Source organism: Rhincodon typus, chromosome 13 (genome assembly GCF_021869965.1).
Source record: "Rhincodon typus isolate 14 chromosome 13, sRhiTyp1.1, whole genome shotgun sequence".
NCBI classification, from domain to species: domain Eukaryota; kingdom Metazoa; phylum Chordata; class Chondrichthyes; order Orectolobiformes; family Rhincodontidae; genus Rhincodon; species Rhincodon typus.
Genome location: NC_063344.1, coordinates 9427391 through 9450560, shown reverse-complemented (window position 1 = coordinate 9450560; position 23170 = coordinate 9427391). Strand labels below are relative to the sequence as shown.

Genomic DNA, 23170 nt, shown 5'->3' with positions numbered 1-23170 from the left:
GATTCTATGATCAAGAAGAGTTCCAGCATGCCTTACACTGGTTTGGACATGGCTGTGAAGATGCAGGATCAAAGTTGCAAGATTAAGCAAATATTTGAGCTGAAATTATCTGTCTGCCTCCTGGATCATTGGCAGTCACCAAACAGCTTGGTGAATGAGTGTGGTAAAACAAATGAAGTGACATGTATTCTTTCCAAGATCTGACTGCTATGCACTAAGCAACAAAAGAATTTACCACAGGTGTCAAATTCAATCTTTTCCTTTCCCTTGGTGCTTCATGTATTAGCAGGGAAGACTGTACTCCACTTTCTGTCTGATTTCACTCATGTCTTCAAACTCTGCTAATGTGCTCACTTATTGATTATTTCTGTCGTCCTTTGCACTGTGGTAAACTGTTCACACAAAGTTGAAAGCCTTGCCCTTGTGTTGTGGTTATTCTCCTCACACAAACCATAGGAGGACTCTGGTATGTAGGTTAGCTTTGTACTTATTCAAGCAACCTTAATCTTGGACTGGCTGAATAAAATTCTGTCTAATACTCTGTCCTAGCTCTGTTCCACTTATGTATGATCTCTGTCCAACATCAGTTTGTTATCAAAAGAAAACAAGAACATAAGAAGTAGGAGCAGGAGTAGGCCATCTGGCTTGTCAAGGCTGCTCTGCCATTCAATAAGATCATGGCTGATGTTTACATGGACTCAGCTCCATTTACCCAGCATTCACCATTACCTTTAATTCCTTTGCTGTTCAAAAATCTATCTATCATTGCCTTAAAAACATTCAATGAGGAAGTCTCAACCACTTCACTGGGCAGGGAATTCCACAGATTCACAACCCTTTGGGTGAAAAAGTTCCTGCTCAACTCAGTCCTAAATCTGCTCCCCCTTATTTTGAGGTTATGCCCCCTAGTTCTAATTTCACCTACCGGTAGAAACAACCTCTTTGCTTTTATTTTATCGATTCCATTCATAATTTTACATATCTCTATAAGTTCCCCCCTCATTCTTCTAAATTCCAGTGAGTATAGTCCCAGTCTATTCAATCTCTCCTTATAAGCCAACACTCGCAACTCCAGAACCAACATAGTCAACCTCCTGTGCACCCCCTCCAGTGCCAGTGCATCCTTTCTCAAGTAATCATCAACCTTACTTCACCTACATTGTTTACATTTCATTCTTGTTCAATAAACAAAAATCTTTCATTGTAGGTCTTTCTCTTATCCTGTCTACAGGAATTTGTTTGTACTGTAGTTTGCTCTCAAGGTTGATAGAAGCCTCGGGTTCTGTAAGGTTCCTCTCCAGGCATTTCTGCTGAGATGGACTCTAAGGGTATTCGGGTCATGCTTGCTAAAATGTGCCGTCCAATAATGGTTGTCTTACTCCTGTTGGAACCCCATCTTATAAAATCGTGCTTAGTTCCCACTCCAGTTCCTCCTTTTTTATGTTTGTACATGTTCTGCTGTTTTGTGGAAAAGCATGCACACAAAGGTGGGATGCAACCAGCACAGGAGAAGCTCATACCACTCTACAAACACTGAACATTAATGGAGGGGTATAGTTTGCAATTCAAGGATGTGTTAAAGGCTGTAGTAATCTTGACAGACTGCAGTAGGTACTAGAAGTTCATTAAATAACTGCTAAGGTTAACTAACATGCAAGCTTCATGTCGCTCACCTAAGAATAACAGAGAATGCCTTTCATAATGTTATAAGTCTAAGGCAATTTTAATTGCATATGGTTTGTGGACAGTTGAAGAAAGGATTTTCTTTTGGTTTATGTGTTCAAGGGGTATGGTTGTCCTTGCCTTTATTATGCATTGCTAATTGTTCTTGAAAAGGGGGTGATTAGACACATTCTTGAACCCATTCAGTCTGTGCAGTGCAGGTACTCTGACACAGGGAGTCCCAGCATTTTGATCCAGCAACTGTGATGGAATGGCAGGTATTTCCAAGTCAGAATGGTTTATGACTTGTACTGGAACTTGCATATAATGGTGCTATCATATGCCTATTCCTTTTGTACTTCTATGTGAAAGACGCTGCATATTTATAGAATGACCTTTGGTGATCTGTTGCAATGCATCTTGTATACACTAATGATACTGTATGTTGGTTGTATCGGGTGGTAAAATTGCACCTGCATTTTAATGACATTTCTCCATGCTGATTTCTATATATTTCTAACACTTCCTACCCATTTAAAATTGGAGCTGTGACTCTTGCAAATTATTCATTTCTCAACTCATCACCCTGTACAAAACCAAGCAAGTTCAGCAAACAGTTGAAGAATTATTTTCATTCTCCACGTCTATGATCAAATGATCAGTCAGGAGACCAAAGTTGCAGCTACAGTTTTGAAATCTAATGAATTGTAAATTCTGAACTATTATCACAGCAGCAACACAAATGAATTATTTGGAGCATATACGTACCCAAGAATATAAATGGATGTGTAGCCATGGAGCCAGAAGAATGAATGCTCAGGATTGCAGAGGGACAGGAGGCACAATTCCAGAAGGTGCTGACCAAGTCAGCACATCGTACAATGTAATCAGCTGTATGGTTTTAGCAAAGATCACTATGTACTGAGGGTTTAGCTCATCAGATCAGCTGTGATTGAGCTGTGCCACCTGAATTACAAAAGCTTCCAAAATCAACTAACCATATTCCATAATAAAAACAGAAAGTGCTGCAGAAACTCAGCAGGTTTGGCGGCATCTACGGAAAGAGAGACAGAATTAATGTTTTGAGTTCAATATGACTCTTCAGAACTAAAGCACTCTGAATTCTGCTGTCTCCTGCAGTGTTACTGCTTTAAGAACTATGTTAATGTGCCAAGGACCTGGATTTATACCACATGTCCAGCAGCTATCAGGAGTGCTAACAGCAGCATTTTGGAGAAGGGTTGTGAACTTGCAGTTACAGAACAACTTCTGCAATCAGTCTGTCTGTTAGTTAAACCTGCTCTGAGATTTAAGTAAATTGAACCTAGACTACTTGCCAATCCAGTAAGAGGCCAGTAATACTGTGTCAAGGAAAACACAGAGGAATATAACATTCACTATGGCCAATGAAGTTCACCATTAATTTCAATGATGTGTGCCAGTCATTCAGAGGATGCACAGTAATCTGCCACTTGTTTGGCTTTTGCGGAACTTACACTTTATTTTTCCTCCATCATGAATGAATGAGATTGCAAGGTAAGCTATTTGTATGTGTTTTGTGTATTTTGCTGCTATTTTATTTCCGTGTGTATCATGGATCCTTTTCTTAACTGTCTATTTGCTGTACTACTCGATGCCCCCATAGTTGAAGAAGGGGTTTGATTGGATGGCAACAACATCAGTTGCAAGGAACTTAGAAGGTTTAGTACCAGTACAAATGACTAACCATAATACAGCAACATCAGTTTCAAGGGACTTCTTTGGCTCTGGAGTCGTTGCTTTCTGTAGTGGAACCTCCTTTGTGCATCCCAATGTAAGACATAGCCTTTGATAAGTGGCAATTGGCTGTTTCTGTACTGCTTCATGCACAGTGCTGCAGACTGATGGATGTGAGCATGGAACAGTAAGTATCACTAGACTATGGTAATCTGCAAAGCTAGTTAAGTTAACCTGTGACTGCATCCTTGTGCTGGGACCTCAAATCCTCATTCGCAACAGTGGGAAAACTCATCAAATAGACTCTTACTGGGTTTTTTTTAGCTTGTGTTACTGAAGCCTTCAGTACAAATAACACCATGTGTTCTTTGGTGCTGTATGCAAACAACATTTTTCCATGATATTGTAGTTGGAAAATGGCTGTGAATAATCTGGATATTTCTGCCTATTTATTTTTAATTTGAAAAATATATAACAGAGAAATTTTGTGTGGCTGGTTTTTCACAGTCTGACCTGCTTTTCATTGGGAGCACATAACCGGGGTTGTTATCAGTCACATTGAAAATTCCCTTGTCTGCTGCTACCAGTGATACTAATGTGAATTGATAATGACTGTTGTGGGTAGATACGTATACATTTTAAGGGAAAATTTGGTACTATTGGTTTTTCATTTCTTTTCAGTTCTAGGCCATTTCTTTCTTTCCATTCACTTGGGAATTTATGCATTGAATGGTGTAGGATGTGAATCAGTGAAAATAATTGGTAAGCATTCAGCATTGATGAAAAGTTCTTAATATTTCTGTTTAAAAATATGACTGTCTTTGTCAATGAGCTAGAACTGATTTGGTAAACACAACAATGGGATTTCATGACGATTCACTGACACAGCCTTCGAATCAAGACAAAATAGTTAACATTAAAATAGTATTGCACTGTAATTAGTGTACAAATCCATGACAGAATTATATAATCTGTGTTTGTTTACTAATTTTTAGGACAACCCATTGTTTCAAATTGATTTTTCTCTAATGGCAAACATCTGAGTTGAAATAGCAGTTGAGGAGCATCGTACAGTTCCTCTGCTAATAATGTGCACATTCTCCCTGTGTCTGCGTGGGTTTCCTCCAAGTGCTCCAGTTTCCTCCCACAGGTGTAGGTTAGGTAGATTGGCCATGCTAAATTGCCCATAGTGTCTAGGGATGTGCAGGCTAGGTGGATTAGCCATGGGAAATGCAAGGTTATAGGGATAGGGTAGGGTAGGGGGTGGGTCTGGGTGGGATGTGCTTCAGAGGGGCAGTGTGGACTCAATAGACTGAATAGCTTTCATACTGTAGGGATTCTTTGACTCTAAGAATGTACAATGCAATTTTCTTTAGTGCATTTTCTGCTCAATTCTGTAAATTATGTGCTAGTTTCTAATGTAGCCATATTTGCTTAATGCAATTTATTTCTTTTTTTAGGGAGGTTGCTACTTGTGATTAGCTACTTACTACTTGTTCCAATGCTGCTTCTGATCAGCCATGGATTTACAATTACAAGGTGGAGATTATTCAAGCATACTTTAGCAGAAGTGATGTGGCAAATTCATAAACATTTTTTAAAATATTAAGAATATAGAACTCTAAAGGCTGTGACTAGATTATTAGTATGAGGATTATCTTTTGCTGTTGGTGGATAGTTTTAAATTACACACATATCTTCCACACCCGCTTCTCCACACACAGATCCCAGTGGAAATAATAACATAATACGCATTGAATTAGATAAATCACAAAGATGGTATAAAGAAAATAATTCCAAAATTTGTACTGCTTCTTTAAAAGAAAAACAGACATAACTGTGATATTATGCACTTAAATAATAATGTATTCTGGGTTTGAGGCTATCTGCCACAGAGCTCTTTAGAGTATTATATATTAATGCTATTGAGCTAACTGTTGTTTCAAAGATTAGTAGGGTAACAGATGGACAGCTGTCAGATTTTAGACTAGTTCTGTGTTCTGAAGACAATGGAGAATAAAACAGTCTGGTGAACACAAGCATTGCTCCTACTAAAACACTTCTAATTTGGGCTGAGTAGGATTCATTGCAAAGTTAGACTGGTTGATTCTACTCATTGAAGAGGGTAGAAACAGTTCATTTGAAAGCTGAAAATTGATTCAGATTCTTACGGAGAATAGAGAACTGCTAAAACAGGAGGTAATCGGGCTGTAAGGACAAATTCTCCCCCGCTGGTCTTAAGGCGCAGATGAGTTATTTTGTTTAAGTAAACACTTGTGTTTATTTGTAAAGGGATAGAATTGAAAAGTAGAGAAGTTATGCTCAGATTGTATTGAATCTTGATGAGACTACACTTGGAGTTACTGTATGCAGTTATGCTTACCATATTGTAAAAAGGATACAGAGGCATTGGAGAAGCCACAAATTTATTTACAATGTTCAACAAATATAGCAACATTTGATTTTACCAGAATTGCATGGTGTATTTATCAGGAAAGGATGACTGGGTGGATCACTTTCTAAACAGAACAGAGAAGGCTGAAGGTTGACCTAACTGAGGTTTAATGTTATGAAAAGTTGTGTTAGATGCGATTATCTTTTAAAATGATAACTTTTAAAAGAAATTGAAATTTCCAGTTGGTAACTGAAAGAATGATGCTGTAAGATTTCCTGTTTTGAGTCGTTAACTGTAGCAAAAGGCTAAAAGCTCTAATAACTAAAAGCTATATTTGTAGGTCACTTATACTTTACACCACAGAACAAAAACTCCCTGTTATATTTTTAGGATGACTGGAAAAGCACAGTTCATAGACATTTGTTAGACTGTCCTAAAATCAGTCAACAGTGATCGAAAAGGGTTTACTTCTTTTTGTTTCTCAGCCTGCTTGTTTCTGAACCTAGAGCCATCCTTCATAATGGGAGTACTACTGGAGATCCTCCTACCAGTGCAAGCTAGACAGACTGCCAGTTTTGTTTTAAATGCACACAGATTTGGCCTTTTCAATCCAAGCAGGAGCTTCTATCTGTATTCCTGCATAGTGAACCGTAGAGACTTCCAGCCTCTAGCTGCTCAGTTTCCTGGGCCCTAGCAAGCAAACCTGCCTGTGATATTCGGTGATATCTTAGCAAAGCCTGCAACCTATTTTCCCAGTAGCTTTCTGTATGTCTTTTTCATTGCAAAGGAAAGCACTATGGCAGCATGAATCTCCTTGTATTCAGGTAGCAATGCTGATTAGCTGTCCATGAGAACCCACCCTTATCACTTTGGAATTATTTGGACTGTTTAAGAACAGTTGTGTAAAATCCAACATTCTGAAAGCTTGGAGACTTGTGGTCTATCTGCTGTTAGCACATGGACTGCTGTCATTGTCTCCTAAAGCAAACACTTTGACCTTCTTCCCAGTTTCAAAAAATACTTTTTCTTAGTCTCCAACAGTCAAACCACACAGGCCTGCTATTAGGCAGACTTCAACCACGTTTATTCTACCATAAGTTTGAAAACACAGCACTAAAACATCTTTAAACATCTCAAAAACCTCATATTTGTAACAGAGTAGCCATAAAAGAGTGTGTCCACTTGCAGGGAACAGGAAAACTAGAAGCTATAAATAAAGGATAATCCCTAAGAAATCAATACGGTATTTAAAAGAAACTCTAATAATGATATGGAATTTACTACCAAAGGGAATAGTTGAGATGAATGATATAGATGGATTTAAGGGAAAACTAAATAATCATAAGGGAGAAGGGAAGAGAGTTGTGCCTATAGCATTAGATGAAACAGGATGGAAGGAAGCTCAAGTGGAGCAAAAATGTTGTCGTGGGCTGAATATGGCAAAATAAAGGTTTTCAATGTTATATTCCAATGGAGACCACCTACTGAAATAGACTTGTGTAACTTTTGCTCTTATCTTAATTTATCCTTGCTGGGCTAGTACTACGTTTTTTTTATTCCATCATCTGCACAAAAGGTTCTAGAGGGCCATTTGTAATACCTGTTAAGTGCAGGATGATCTCTGTAAATTGATTCAACCATATCTTTTAACACTTTTCTCATGAAAGTGTTATATATTGTCCCTCTATTGTATCTCCGTTTCCCAAGTGACCTCTAATTACAAATTGATCAGTTAGTCAATATTATAGGCTTTTTTTCTGTGAGTTTGCTCATTTTAAATGATGAATTAACAGTCAAAATTAATTTACTTAGGACCCTTCTCCCTGCTGCAGATATTTTACCCATCTGCCCAGCTTAGATTTGGACTGAGACCCAAGTGTTGTACTTCATTGCGCCACATAGTCTTGTTACAAAACTGGTGTTAGGTGTAGGCGCTGCAGATATTGGCCAACAGAACAGCAATTTTAAAAAAAACTTCAGAACTACATTAAAATAAAAACTGTGAACTTTGCTTAAAGCTGACTTTTCTTTTGAAACCAGGTCAAGAATTCATCATTCTAGTGCTGTCAGTGTTTGTCTGTTGGTGATCACCTTTGCACTTATGTACTCCTGGTTCTTCATTAATGAGAAACATGTAAGTTGATAAAGAATATGAGTTTTGAAATTATTCTCTGTAAACTTAACAAAGTTTAATGTAATCAGATAAATTTATTTTGTTCACCATTTTGGTGTATTGTTTGTATGATTCTGATATAATATGCATGAGGCATTCAAACTCCAGTATTAGACAACTTATTCAATTTGAATATTTATACAAAAGTTCAACCTTGTCTTGGAATTAGTCCAAAATATAATAGCCAATTAATTTTAAAACCATATTACATTATGTGTTGTCAAAATAATATTATTTTATTAATCCATAATTTAGACTTTGTGTAAACAAATTATTATTGTGAAATATTTTGGAGTGAGATGTTCTGGGAGTCCTTAACATTGACTGTGGATTCCATGAAATTTTATGGGAGCAGAACAAATGTGGCAGAGAAACATCAAAATGATCAATCTTCACCGACAAATCTCAGCTTCTGCCTAAACTGGCCAAGTCTTGAAACATATATCTGCTATACTAGGCATGTGCAAGTTTATGAGGGTACCTGCACAAGAGAAATTCTATTTGTCTTCATCCTTATCTGTTTACCTGCCACAAGTACATTTGTCCTTGACTGTAGTGGTTGGAGTGACCATTTGAACTTCTTCTGAGTTCCCAACCATCACCAATGTCTGTTTTCAGCTAATTCAGTTTACTCTACATGAGATCAATAAATGGCTGAAGACACTGGATTCAGCAAAGACTATGGGCTCTGACAACATCATGGTTATGGCACTGAAATGTGACAAAGAATTAACCATGCTTCTAGCCAAGTTGTTCTAATATATCCAAAACACTAGCATCTATCCAAAAATAAGAGAATTTGCATAGTTATGCCCTACTCACAAAAAGCAGGACAAATCCAATCTGACCAATGTCCTCCCCAGTAGTCTACATTCAAGCATCAACAAAGTGATAAAATATGCTGTCAACAGTGCTCCCAAATAGCATTTGCATGGCATCTATTCACTGCTAAAAACCAAAAGAACTGCGGATGCTGTAAATCAGGAACAAAAACAAAGTTGCTGGAAAAGCTCAGCAGGTCTTGCAGCTTCTGTGAAGTAAAAAAACAGAGTTAACGTTAATGTTTCAGGTCCGGTGACCCTTGCTCAGGACTCCCTCTAGTTCTGAGGAAGCGTCACTGGACCTGAAACATTAACCCTGTTTTTTCCTTCACGGATGCTGCCAGACCTGCTGATCTGCTCACTGATGTTGCAATTGGAGTCCACCAGCATATTCTGCTTCAGGAATAATACTGCCTTGGTCCAAGTGTGGACAAAAGAGCTGAATCCAAGAAGTGAGGTGAGAATGACTTCCCTTGACATCAAAGCAGCATTTGAATGATTGTGGCATAAAGGAGTTCAAACTCAAAGTCAATGAGAATGAGGATATAACATCTCCACTGGTTAGAGTTATACTGAGCAGAAAGGAATTGGATGTGGTTGTTGAAGGTCAGTCATCTAAGCCTCAGAATATTTTTCCAAAGCCTTGTCCACCGTGTACGGGCACAGGTGAGAAGTGTGATTGAATGTTGTCCATTTGCTGGATGTGTGCAGCTTCAACAACACTCTGAGCTTGATAAAATCCAAGACAAAGCAACCTGTTTGTTTGGTGCTCTATTCAAATATTCAGTGGCTTCACACAGGTGCAGTGTGGTTGCCACATGTATCATTGATAATATGCATTGCAGCAGTTCACCAAGACTTCTTCAACAGTGCCTTCCAAACTTGACATCTCTACCACTTAGAAGAGTGAGCAGTGTGAGGGTACTGTGCCTTTCGGAGAGATTTGCCCAGTGCTGTTTCTCTTGCAGAAAGGTGTTGTCAGTGGTGAAAGAATGTCTGCTTCAGAAGCGGTGATTAAACAGCTTTGAGTGCCCTGAGTATATTTTAAAATTAGATAAAAGAAACACGAGTGGATGGGGTCAGGGCTGTCAGACCACGGAAGGCTTTAAATTTGATTTTCAGTTAGTGAGAAGGCTTCTGCTGACTGCTGAGCTAAAAGTTTGAGTTCCCAGCTGCTGGTGTGAAGTCTTATAGAGTGAGGCTTCTTCTTAAAAACCAATAAGGGGCATAGTATTTCTTTCTTCTGGTGCGGACGAGATAACGTGAGGAAAACCTGTTTTGCTGAATTTGCTTTTGCCAACGGTATGTTTACAAAATGCTGCTATTTTGGAACAGTTGATGATTAGTAGTTAAATAACATATTGTTTAATTGAGTATTCAATAGAGTTAAAGTTATAGAGTCACAGAGTCATGCTGGATGGAAACAGGCCCTTCAATCCAACTTGTCCATGCCAACCAGGTTTCCCAAACTAAACTAGTCCCATTTGCCCGTGTTTAGCCCATATCCGTCTAAGCCTTTCCTATTCATGTACCTATCCAAATGTCTTTTAAGTGTTGTAACTGTACCTGCAACTACTGCTTCCATATACACACCATCCTCTGTGTGAAAAAGGTGCCCCTCAGGTCCCTTTTCAATCTATCCCCTCTCACCTTAAAATTATGCAAGTTAAATAGTCCTGAAGAACTTGCAGATGTTGCAGAGGCAGTGCTGTTGGAAGTGCTTTAAATTCCACTGATGGGACTGCATCACAAACGCTGAAGTTCTGGAAACAGCCAACGTCACCAGCATCAAGGCCATCCTCTTGCAAAGCCAACTGAGTTGGCTAAGCCATGTTGCACAGAAGGATGATAGTCACCCATCCAAAATTGTTGTATGGAGGGCTCACCACTATTGAAAGGAACAGCAGGGCCACATGCAAATGTTTCAAGGAGTCCATGAAGAAGTCCCTCCCTGTACGTCAAATTGACAATCGCCAGTGGGACAGGCACCCTTTAGGTCATGTTGCCTAGAGATTCAGCTTCAGAAATGCTACAGGCACCTTTGAGATTGGGCAAGGAGCCAGCATGAAAGAGAAAAGGAGAATGATAGATCCAATTTTCCTGGGCAGTGACTCTATATATGCCAATTTTTTTTGGTTTGTATTTCAACTGCGTTTTAAAAATAGTGTGTTTTGCTTAAAGCCTGGTAGTGTAAGTAATCAAATCACATCTGGAACACAGCACCTTACACTCACCTGTGAATAAAGTCTAGCCAACTCTTTGATACACTTTTTGAGGGTGTTTGGTCTGGTCCTTAACAACAGACACATCAGAACACCACTACCTGCAAACCATGCACCATGCTGACTTGAAACTAAGTTGGCATTCTTTCAGTGCTTCTGGGTCAAAATCCTGGAAGTCTCTGTGAAACAACACTACCAATGTACATATACCATACATATGACAGCTGTTCATGAAGGGTCACCATTTTCAAAACAGCAGTTAGAAATAAGCACTGACTTTGCTGGTGACCCCACATGTCATGATCAAATAAAATAAAAATGAGATTAATCTTGTTTATTGGTAGTCTACTTGGACATGGAAATCATCACAAGTTCCAAATTTTGATCAGGATATACGATTTCCACTGAAGGCCACAGAACAGCTTCCTTGCTTAACTTTCATCTCATTGTGGCATTGATACTAATTCCAACAGCAAAACCTGGGAGAGTGAACTTAGCACAGATGAAGGAGGGAATCTCAAAATTATTGCACCTGACACTTCAGTATCAAAAAACAGGGTGCATTTACCACAGAGCCCTAATGTGCAGATGGTTGCAGAGTGATAATATCACTGGACTAGGAAGGCTGAAGCTTAGGCTAATGTTCTGGGGATTTGATTTCATATCCCACCATGGCTGATTGTGGAATTTAAATTCCACAAATTAAATTTGGAATACAAATACACTTGATAGTACAGTGCTTGAGTGTTTGCTAAGAAAAGAGATACATTGGCTAAATTTTACCAGAAATCAGCTAAGCAGTTTTGGCGAATTTCATCAAGTGTTTCTGTGAGATATAGCAAGTTTTCTCATGCTATCATCCAAACTAGTTTCATTACCTATGCTGCACGCCCCTGTAACACCCACTAGCTTTATTCTCCTACACACCACAAGCAGAATGCAGGCCACAACCAGGACTTTCTGGGATTCCTGGTATCGCTATCATCTTTAGAGCCTGGCTACGCACCTGGTCAAGTGCTGGAAGTCTGCTGCTGCCTTCAACAATTACTATCAATTGCCCCAGAAATGTTGGACAGAGGGCAATTGCTTTGCTAATTTGGACCTGGAGATCCTGGTGGCTGGGTGCTGTAAGTATTCTCTGTCCATGTTGTGTGTGCCTAACATATTGATGACTAGTGTCCAAGATGGAGAGCTGGAGGAGCTAAAGGTGAGCTGAAGTGTCCAGGTAATCACTCTGACTTTCATGTCAGGAGTTGTCACTATCTAGTTTCTACTGAGTAGGTGGAAGAATAGGAAGCTGCCATCAATCAACAAGGAATAACATAATGATGAGGATTTGGTGCATGCTGAACATGCAAATAGGCTTTTCACCGCTCACTAGCAAGAATCATGTCTTGTCGTTCAACACTTGCAAAATGGGACTTTTTGCTCTCAATGTTAGCAATCTCATTCCTACCGACCTTACATGATTCTCCCAGTTTTGTTGCCATTACCCACAATCTTCACTGGCCGGGAAGATTCTGTCCATTTTGTCTAAGCTCTTTGTTTTCCATTTACTTTGATATTCCTTGTGAATCGTCCTAATCAGTGCAAAACTCTGTTCACAATAAGAGGAGACTGCTAACTGGCAAGTGAACTTTGGGAGAGGTGTTGCATCACTTCACGATGATTGAGACGTAAACTGCATAAGTGTTGTTTAAATTTTAAGTACACATGCTGACTCTGTTTGCTCAGGCATTGCCTGAGAAATGAACTAGACTGTAATTTATTTTGTTGAGTTGAATCAAGCACAGTGTGTGTGTGTATATTCTTTCTGTCTGCAAAAACTCAGACAAAAATGCCGCACTGTAAAGCGAACTGATAATCCTAAATTGGTTGTTTGTGTAATTTTTCACACTCTCAGATTTACTTTGAAAATTTTATCCTCTGGAACAGGTGGAGCTTGAACCCAAGTCATCTGTCACAGAGGTAGGGACTCTGTGCTACAAGACCCTTCCCTTAGTTAGTCATATCTACATGGGAATTGAGCATAACTTGGGCATAGTGTCAGGTGTATCACAATCTCAAAGACTGCCTCAATTCCAGGTCAGAGTGTGCTTAGTGATGCTCCAGTAATGATCTCCTCAAATACGGCCATGAGGAAATAATTTCCAGGACCCCCTTCGAGTTAAGTCTGGCCTCTGAATAGGGTTGCCAGAATCCTATACTGTGTAGAATAACAGGCCAATTGGTGTAATCATTAGGATTTCAGATGCTGCAATTTCTGCAACAGTTACTTTTAATGGAGACACCTGTCTCCACATAGTGGATACCATGTCATGCTGAGACCTGAGAATTGTCATTTCCTGCTGGCAAATTAATTGAAAAGGCTTTAATGTATTGAACTTCAGCCCTCCTGCTGTGAAGCTGCATTGCTGGGCTTTTGCAACAGCAGGCGATCTGTGTGTAGGATGGATAATTTCAGTCTATTTGCAGAACAGAGACTGATTGCCACGGAGGGTACTTAAGGCAAGCTACTTCTGTTTCTGGATCAGTATCTATTACCACTTGGAGCCCACCCTGGGAGAAACACAGGTGAGAACATGTGGTCAGTCTGTTCCAACACAATTTTGAGGTTTCATTTCTTCCCTTCCTCCAAAGCTGCCATCACAGGCTGGAAAAGTTCAACCCTAGATTTCTGACTTACTGCTGTTCAAGAGCAAAAAGAAATAGAATAGAATAGAAATTTATTGCCACATGTACTTATACATGAAAAATACAGTGAAAGGTTTTATGAGTCGCCCCACCACAGCACCTACGTCAATGACAGAAGTCACACATACTTTTCTAAAAGAGTAAAATTAGGACAAAGTTCATCAAGATTCAGTAGAATCACAGCAATAATAAATTCTTAACAAAAGAAAGATTTCTGTTTGAACGTTTATAACTGCAGCTTATAGATCCAGGAAAAGTGCAGACTGTATTGGAGTCCTCTGTTGGCTATGCTGTAACCGCCTTGCAGCTTCTGGCAGCATTTTGGTTCTTGCGTTCAACGTACAAAATCTTACAACATCACCCTGAGAAACGGCCGTTTTATCATCTCTTTTTTCCTGCATTCGCTTTATGGTGAGTCTGCTTGTAAGCATATTTGCAAGCAATTAAAAGGTTGCTATTTTATTGATAAAGGCAGTCAAGGGGAGCCCAGTGTCATTGTAGACCGATATGTACCAGTGGCAAACCATGTGACCTCCTGATATTTTCTTGACACAAATTATATCATGTACTTGCTTTATAAGTGAGGACAATATTGGAGATGGAAGCTGGTTCCCACTGTTTCTGTATGCAATTGTCAGAAGTCACACGACACCAGGTTATAGTCCAACAGGTTTATTTGAAATAACAAGCTTCAGAGGTGCAGCTTTCCGAAAGCTTGTGATTTCAAATAAACCTGTTGGACTACAACCTGGTGTCATGTGACTTCTGACCTTGTCCACCTCAGTCCAACACCGGCATCTCCACATCATGTATGTAATTGTGTGATGGCATATCTAATTATATGCTAGAAAAGAAGACCTCAAAATATTGCTTTGGAGAAGCTGGAACTCTTCTTCATAGAAAAGAGTAAGAGATTTGATGGAGTTATTCAAAATCATGAGGTGTATGGACAGGGTAGATTGGGAGAAATTGTTTCATTAAGTGGAAAGTTAGAGGGCCAGAGGCCATCAATTTAAGGGGAATTGACAAAAGAGAGAACTGCAACATAAGGAAAAGCCATTTTAATGCATCAAGTGACTTGGCTCTGGAATACACAGCTTGGGAGTGTGTTGGGGCAGATTGAATTGAGGCTTCAAAAAGGAATTGAATAATTAATTGATGAGAAAATGATGCATGGGAGGAGGGGAGAAAGGGGAAGGGGAATAGATCTTGGGGCGTTGCTCTTCTGGGGAGCTGGTGCAGACACAGTTGGCAGAATTCCTCCCATTGAGTTGTGACCAGTCTATAATAAATGCAAGTAGTCCATGTATTTTGTTCATCTTGCTAAAGGTTTTTATGAGGTTCATCATGACTTCTTTGCTGAGAATTCTCTGTCTAGTTATAAAGTATTTTGAATTATGATATTTGATCAGACCTCTGTGAGTAAATTCTGATTTGCATTTTGCCTTGACAGGTTTTTTGCAGTGCCTATTAGTAGTCTTTTTGGAGAATTTATAATTGTAAACTGGAAACGTGAACGTATCATGAACACAGTCTCACTATTTTTGAAATTCTATGTCTATGTTGTTATGTTGGTAGGTATTCTTGATGCTTAGTAGAAATAATGAGTTCTACTGTAACAATATCTGCTTAGAAGTATAGGTTTGTTTGAAAAATAAGTAATTACCAATTAGGCAGAACACACAATACTAAAAACATTTCAAGGAAATTAATCATTAAAGAAATCATAGCGGGAAAAACCAGAAAGGTCCTTTTTGAAGTTAGGATAAACCTGGAGGGGGACAACACACAATAAGTTAATAAACTTAATCACTGAAAATAAGATTTGGAAAGAGACATATCCTCAACACACCTAGGCATGAAAATAACATGTTAATTACAGGGAAACACTGGAACTATCCAATTGATAAGAGGTGGCATAAACCCTTATCAGATTATTATAATTACATACCAGGATCAGGGAACACTCAAAATCAGAAAAATGAAACATCGTCTTTACTGATATTCCTTTCATGAAGGATTCTTTTAAGATTGAAAGATTATGTGAGAGATGAAAGGAATATCCATATAAGATTATGAAGCATTACAAGCAAATTGACTAGATAAAAGCTCACAAAGGAACCTTCACGAAATAATTAAGGAATAATATTAAAGGGTACAACATCACATCAAAGATGGAGAAATCTATAAAGAGGTTTATCCCCATCATTTACAAAGCAGAAAGGATTGGAACAATATGAAAGGAAGACATTTCAGAAATATTAGGTACCCTCATAATACTTCTCAAAAGTTATTTTCTCCCAGCAAAAGAAGTATTTTACTTGCTCAGAACTTTAAATATGTTGATAGATGTTCTATTCCTGATGTTGTTAGATATTTCTATATGTTCTTAAATATTGTTGAGTAGTCATAAATCACATCAAACTGGATTTTATTCAATCTGGTATAAAATCCTTTGATAATTTGCCATAGTGGTGTATTTATCTAGTTAAAGTGTTAATTTCTGTAAATAAAGTTATAAAATAAATAAATCATCTCAAGGTTTCCTGTTACAACTGAAATGGATGCTACTCTCTGTAGACTTCTTGGGTTTGGGGGTTGGTTAGGCCATTTGGCTGGACAGCTGGTTTGCGATGCAGAATGATGCCAACAGCACATGTTCAATTCCCACACCAGCTCAAGGTCCCATCCTCTCAACTTTTCACTTTGCCTGAGGCATGGTGACCCTGAGATTAAACCATTACTATCATCTCTCTCTCGTGAGTGAGCAGGCTATGATCCTCTGGGACTCTGGTGACTTTTTTTTTACATGCCTCTTAAGTGGGAGGTAATCTCACACGTTTAAAATATTTGGCATGTCTATAGTGTAGCTATGGCTTAATTGAATTTACCAGATTATTTGAAGGAAGATAACACTCTACTACCCAAAATTAAATGTTTTGTGGGATTGACTAGCTTGAACTCAGCAGACTGAAGTTACAAGGGAAAGACTCCTAACCTAAATTAGCTCTAAGTAAGAGTTATAAAGGCTATGAATCACTTCATAGAATGTGCTTTTATTCACTGTTAGGTAGATACTAGAAGAAGAGAAAGGCCTTTTGGTTAAGATTTCACTTATTTTTAATAAATCTGGTGCATTGAGAATGGTGATTAAAAACCTTTCATAGAACACCTGCCAGTAAAACCTTTCTTTAAAAATGTTTATAAAATGTTAATCTACTGATGCTGCACCATTTCATTGCTCTCTCACAGTGAACTCCAATTCAATCCAAACCGTATCTCATATTTAAGCAGACTGTAAACAGAGATTCTGAGGAAGGATCATCGGAATGTTAACTCTGATTTTTCTTCACAGATATTGCTAGACCTGCTGAACTTTTCCAGCAACTTCTGTTTTTGTTCCTGTAAACAGAGATACCTGGTATCCCAGTCATTGGGAATACCATATGCCTTATCCCGAAATTCACACCACTTTATTGAAGATCAAATGGAGGAGGCATTTTGTATACTTTGTCCACCGAAATTCAAATATTTATACAACTGCCAACTCATGATCTGCAACCCGCTCCCCCACGCCCTCCCAACCCTCCAAAGCCAGTCTATCACCTACAAGGAACAAGTCAAGAGTATGGTGGAATACTCCCCACTTGCCTGAATGAGTGCAACTTCAATAACATCCAGGACAAAACAGCCTGTTCAATTGGCACCCCATCCACCACCTTAAACATTACTCCTTCCACCAGTAACGCTTGAACAATTATGAAGGCTCGGACTTGAATAGAATAAATAAATAATGACATTGGCAAAGTTATAACATCATAAAATTCCTGAACTAATTTTATTGAACTCTTTCAAAATCACAAGGACATTAATAGCATATGAAGGACCTATGAATGAAAAGCGGAACTTATAAAATAATTTAGTTCAATTCATTTATGTTCTCGTTTCATAAGTAGCCCTCAGCATCCTTCAAGTTCAGGTTGTGTTTTACTTTTTACACTTCAGACAACTACGCTGTTTTATCCACTTTTCTCTGCCTTACCTAATACACAGAAAAACTGGCACTTCTTTACATCTTGCTCCTTGAACTCAACTGCAGACTAAAGGGTTGCACATCCCCTGAATGATACTCACAATAGCCTAGTCCCTGTTCACACCTGGAGTGCTGGTCGGAAACCCAGGGTAAAAATCCTAATTTTTAACGTGTTGGCTACATCCATTTGTAGCAGCAAGGAATAGAGGAAAGGCACAGCTTTCTTACTTACCTTTTGTCATGTGTTTGGAAACTGTGGCAATCAGTGATTGACTACTCCTTCCATGGTCAACTTTGAGAGCTATCAAACAGGATGTCACTCCTCTTACCTTTTTGACTGTTCCGAGGTCCCTCAAAAATTACATATGTTTGATAAACATCACACAAGGTGTCTTCTTTACACTGTTTCAAGGTCCTTGTAACGCTCACCATGATGAAATCAGAAGTTTTGAGATTTCCTTGATGAGTTTCTTCCTGACATTGTCTTGCTAATACTGGGTATTACCCCATTGACATGATTCCTACCAACTTTTCAATGACAGGCTGCTTGATCATTTTATTGTCTTTATTCTGTCTATAGGAATGCAGCATACAAATGTATTCATACTAATTTCCCAACAAGTGTTGGAGAAATGACTTTTACTATTTTAGTTCCAATCCTTTAGCCCTAATGTTCCAAAGATCAAACTAGCAAATGTAATTGTGCTTAATTTCATTTAATCTCGCGGTGCCTTACATATAATTTACAACATCACGAGCGTAACTGTAGTCATAACGCGCAGCCGAAAATGAATCTGTTGCATTGTATCTTATGGCATTTCAGTTCATATTACACAATGCTGATAAACAGGGGCAGTAGTGGGTACCACATTGCAAAATGCATTGCACCCCTTTGCCAAGACTCCTTAGATAACACCTTCCAAATCCAGATCCCTACTACTTTAAAAGGACAAGGGCGCCAGGCACATAGAAGCACTACATCTGTAAGTCCTCTACAAGCCACACACCATTCTGACTTGGAAATATATCACCGTGTCTTCATTGTTGCTTGATATAAATCCTGGATCCCTCTTCCTAATAGCGCTGTGATAGTATCTGCACTAGATAGAATGCAGCAGTTCATGAAGATGGCTCACAATCACCATGATGCCTATATCCGTGAAAGAATTTTTTGAAAAAAAGTGGCATGATTAATATTTGATAACACAGTGTGGAGTTGGAGGATCATAGCAGGCCAGGCAGCATCTGAGGAGCAGGAAAGTTGACGTTTCGGGTCAGGACCCTTCTACAGAGATATTGAAGAAGGGTCCCGACCCAAAACTTCAACTTTCCTGCTCCTCTGCTGCCTGTCCTGCTGAGTTCCTCCAGCTCCACACTGTGTTATCTCTGACTCCAGCATCTGCAATTCTTGCTATCTCTGAATGATTAATGTTTGAATTTGTTTGGTCATAAGTGTAACATAACCTCTTGTTTTTCAGTTTCTGACCAGGCCATTCCAAACAAATTTAAGGTTTCCCTATCACATCGACACCTCACGGATTGCACTTATGAGATATGCATCAGAATCCCAGGAAAATCTAGAGAAGCTAGGACACCATGTTTACAGAAATATCAGTGTGACAAGTTTCATTAATGACAGTTCCGCAGCTCCTAATGTTCCCAATTCTAGTGGAGCAAACATATGGGGACTGCAAGAGGTAAGGTAATAGCTATCTATTAAGTCTTATAATATATTTAATGGAAGCTGGTCTTAGCATCTGTGATAGAATCTGACTCTGATGGGAAATTTGATTTTTGTTTGGCTGCAACTCATATATAGAATATGGTAAATAGTTGCCAATCTTCCAAGATTGGCCTGGAGTCTCTTGGCCTGGAGTTGGTTGAGAGAAAATCAGAGTAATGTGAAGAAAGATGTATTTTTGTGTTATTTTCCTTGAATAGGTTTCTTTACCAGACATAAAAATATTGAAAGTTGGAAAGAAGCTTTGTCTGACCATTGAGCATCATCCAATTGGATGTTGAGTCTTTTTGCTTTCTAATTAGTTTAGAAGGATGGACATAAACAAAGTTGCTGGAAAAGCTCAGCAGGTCTGGTAGCATCTGTGAAGGAGAAAGCAGAGTTTCGGGTCCGGTGACCCTTCCTCAGAACTGGAAGGAAGGAAGGAAGAAATTAGAAGGATGGACATGTTGCCAACATTAATGGCTGGAGCCTGGTTGCAAGTCATGTGATGAAACCTCTAGGAATACATTTCCTCACAGCTGGCAACCTCAAAAGGTAGTGTTGAGCCAGTGAGGGATCATCTATAAAAAGCAAGACCATCAACAAGGACTAAAGTGATGCAAAGGCAGTGAGGACGCAGAAAGATAGGGCAGCGGGAATACAAGTGGCGCAGAGATAGCGGGGTGCAGTGGGAAAGAAAGAAACCATAAGCATATATAAAAGCAGTGCAGAGTTTGTGAGAACATAGCAGGGGAGCAAGAGGAAAGATCAGGCTTACATTCTAATGGAAAAAGGCAGTGAGGATAAAAGCAATACAGAGACGGTGGGCACAAAGTGTGGAAGAATGGGAAACAGTGAGACCAGCAGTGGAGGTAAAAGTGGTGCAGCGTCTGCGAAGAAACAGTAGGGGAGCAATGGGCACTGCTGCTGCCTTGAGGCACCAGTTTGAGGTGTGACAAAACAAGTTAGCAAATAGGCAGTTCTGAAGAAGGATCACTGGACTTGAAATGTTAATTCTTGCTTTCTTTCCACTGATGCTGCCAGACCTACTGAGTTTCTGCAACAATTTCTGTTTTTGTAGCAAATAGGAGACTGACTGAGTGAAAAACTGGGAGCTGAGAGGTGGACCCAACCGCTTGATTCAACAGGAGAAGAAAGGACAGCACAGAGAGGCAGAGTCAGTGGGGTAAAGGAGGCCCAGAGTTTGGTTGTGATGTTAAAACTAAAAGTATACAGGAGACGCAAGTACAGTTGACACAAGCGGAAGATCTGAGAGCCAACTGTAAACAAGTAGCCTGCTGTCATGGAACAATGAACCTTGGCTGGTATTGGAGGTGCAGATCCATATGGAACATCCTCCCTATTTTGTCACTGACCTACAAGCAAGCAGGACTGTAGGCTCCTAGAATGGGGGAGCCTAGGGAAACCATGTGTGTTAGTCCGCATTGTGCAGCAGTGTCAGGTCTTACATCATCTCAGTTATCCTACCATTGGACAAAGATCATGCTGGGACCATGTGGTTATTGGTGTACGATGCCCACCTCAAGATCCCATGCACATGCATCTTCAATCTCTTCAAAATGAAGTTTATGATTTGGAATATCAGGACCCTCATGGACAATTCCAGAAGCGACAGCCCTAACCATTACACTTATATCGTGCCCTGGGAGCTCTAGTGCTATGATATGAACATTGTTAACCTTAGTGAGACACCACGGACAGATGAAGGACAGCTCAAAGAACAAAGTGGAGGTCACAGCATCTTTTGGAAGAGTAAATCTGGGAAGAACACCAAATCCATGGGGTTGGTTTTGCCAGTGAGTCCATTTGTGGAATAAGCAAATGCCTCATGATTTTTAGGCTCATCAGTGCATACAGCCCGATCTGAGAAGCATTAGTTTGGGTGAAAGAGGAATTCTACTCCATCCTCGATCAGATGGTGAAGGCTGTCCTCAGGGAGACAGGTGGATTCTTCTTGGTGATCTCAATGCCAGAGTTGGGGCGGATATAAACCTGTGGAGAGATGTGATCAGCAAGGAAGGCGCCAGGAATGTCGACAGTAAGGAATCTTCCTCCTGAGAAATGCCTACAGCATAGCCTGGTTATGCAAACACCCTATTTTGCTTCTTTGTATTGTCTTCTCATGTCAGGTGAATTGCTGATAGTTATAGGCAAACATCTTGTTCTGATTCCAGTCAACTTGGAATTGAGTCTCTGAGAATTGGTCACAGTCCACTACTTTTACTGGGTAGAGAGAATACTGATATTTGGACGTTCTGTCAGGGTTGCAGAAACTTCTGCCAAGAACACGATATCATAGAGAGCTTGCAGTTTCTAAGATACCAATTCTTTACTTGTTGACTTCTGGGTCTGTAGGACAAAGCTCTAAGTCCAGAGGGAGTTGGCTTAGTATCCCATTAGCATATGGGCTTATAGCCCTTCAAAAGTTGGGTTTTCCCAGTAATTAAAATAATAAATCTTACCTCATATCGTTTTAAAAGCTTTACTTGACTGCTTCACCGAAGTCACTATTTTTCAGTAAAAACAAGAAAAATCACATCTTAAAACTCTTTCCAATACAGACAATGTCCAAATAATACAAAATCTTTCAGATGTTTTCTTAAACATAAATATGTATTCCTAATAGTTTTCAACTTTCACTTGCTGAAAGAAAATGAAAAAACTGACCTGTAACTCTAAAATTGCCATGTTCTGGATGTGAGTGGTAACACCTTCAGATTTTTATTAATTTAATCTTAAAGAAAACAGAACAATGGTGATGCAATGTACAAAACTTTATTTGATTGTACTTTGATTAATGGAGGGAGCAGGATATTTTTATACAAATGCACCTTTTCAAAATAAGTAACCAAAATGAAGGGCCATGACCTAAAGTTCAACCACCAGGGTTGAAGAGTGTAATGGAAATGGATAATAAAAATGTAGAGATTAAGGTTACCAATCTGCAGATTGTAGCAGTAAGGAATGGCCAACAGATGTAATAAATATTCCAGTTTTTGTATCCTGAGAAAGATGTTTGAATCATAAGTGGTGTGGAATGTTTTAACTTCAACATGGTAAAGGAGAAAAGTTGAAGCAAAGCGGTGAGTTTCAGGGGAATTGTGTTTTATATTGTTGCTGAAGATCAGGATAAAGTGACTGTAATCTTATCCTGGAGACTCCTTTCAAATGGAGATGCAATTCCTATGAAAACAATATTCTGTTGATTTTTGTTTTTCCTTAGAACCTTCTGCACAGCAGTTAGTTACTTAAGAATGGTGAATGACATACATTTGTAGAGTGATTGACCTTATCTTTCCTCACTTGTATAGGATACAGATTTCACTAGAGGTCTCTTAGAAAGAACCAAAAGTCCGATTGATTCCAGATTTGGATTCATTAAGAAGCTAGAGGTACAAGGATATAAATGCTACAACTAAAACATCAAGTTAAAATCAGAATTATTACTCTGTAAGGATGTTTCTACCCCAATAGCTTGGAAGTCTGCTCCCTCACCGTTCCATATTTGGGGATCTCAATCTTGGTTGTGATGTTAAGTTTCTCAAATTAAGATGTATGTTTATCCGACCTGGGGGTATTTTTGAGGAAAGTCCTTGTAGATTGACAGTCACTTGTGTATTTCTCATACTTGTCCTTAGTTGGAGGTCAGAAAAATCAACAGGGTGAAGTTGGCTTTCTTCATATACGTTTTAGACACTTTGAAAATTTTATAT

At 39.1% G+C, this 23170-nt stretch overlaps 1 protein-coding gene across 1 annotated transcript in view; it reads left to right on the top strand.

The window, feature by feature from the left end:
* Positions 1-22948, top strand: part of tmem145 (transmembrane protein 145) — a 48850-nt gene extending 25902 nt beyond the window's left edge. Inside the window, exons 9-13 of the mRNA XM_048604441.1 lie at positions 4060-4140; positions 4839-4917; positions 7814-7907; positions 19195-19413; positions 22769-22948. Coding sequence (XP_048460398.1) covers positions 4060-4140; positions 4839-4917; positions 7814-7907; positions 19195-19413; positions 22769-22876 — 581 coding nt within the window. The 3' untranslated portion in view covers positions 22877-22948. The remainder of the gene's footprint in view (positions 1-4059; positions 4141-4838; positions 4918-7813; positions 7908-19194; positions 19414-22768) is intronic.
* Positions 22949-23170: the final 222 nt, after the last annotated feature.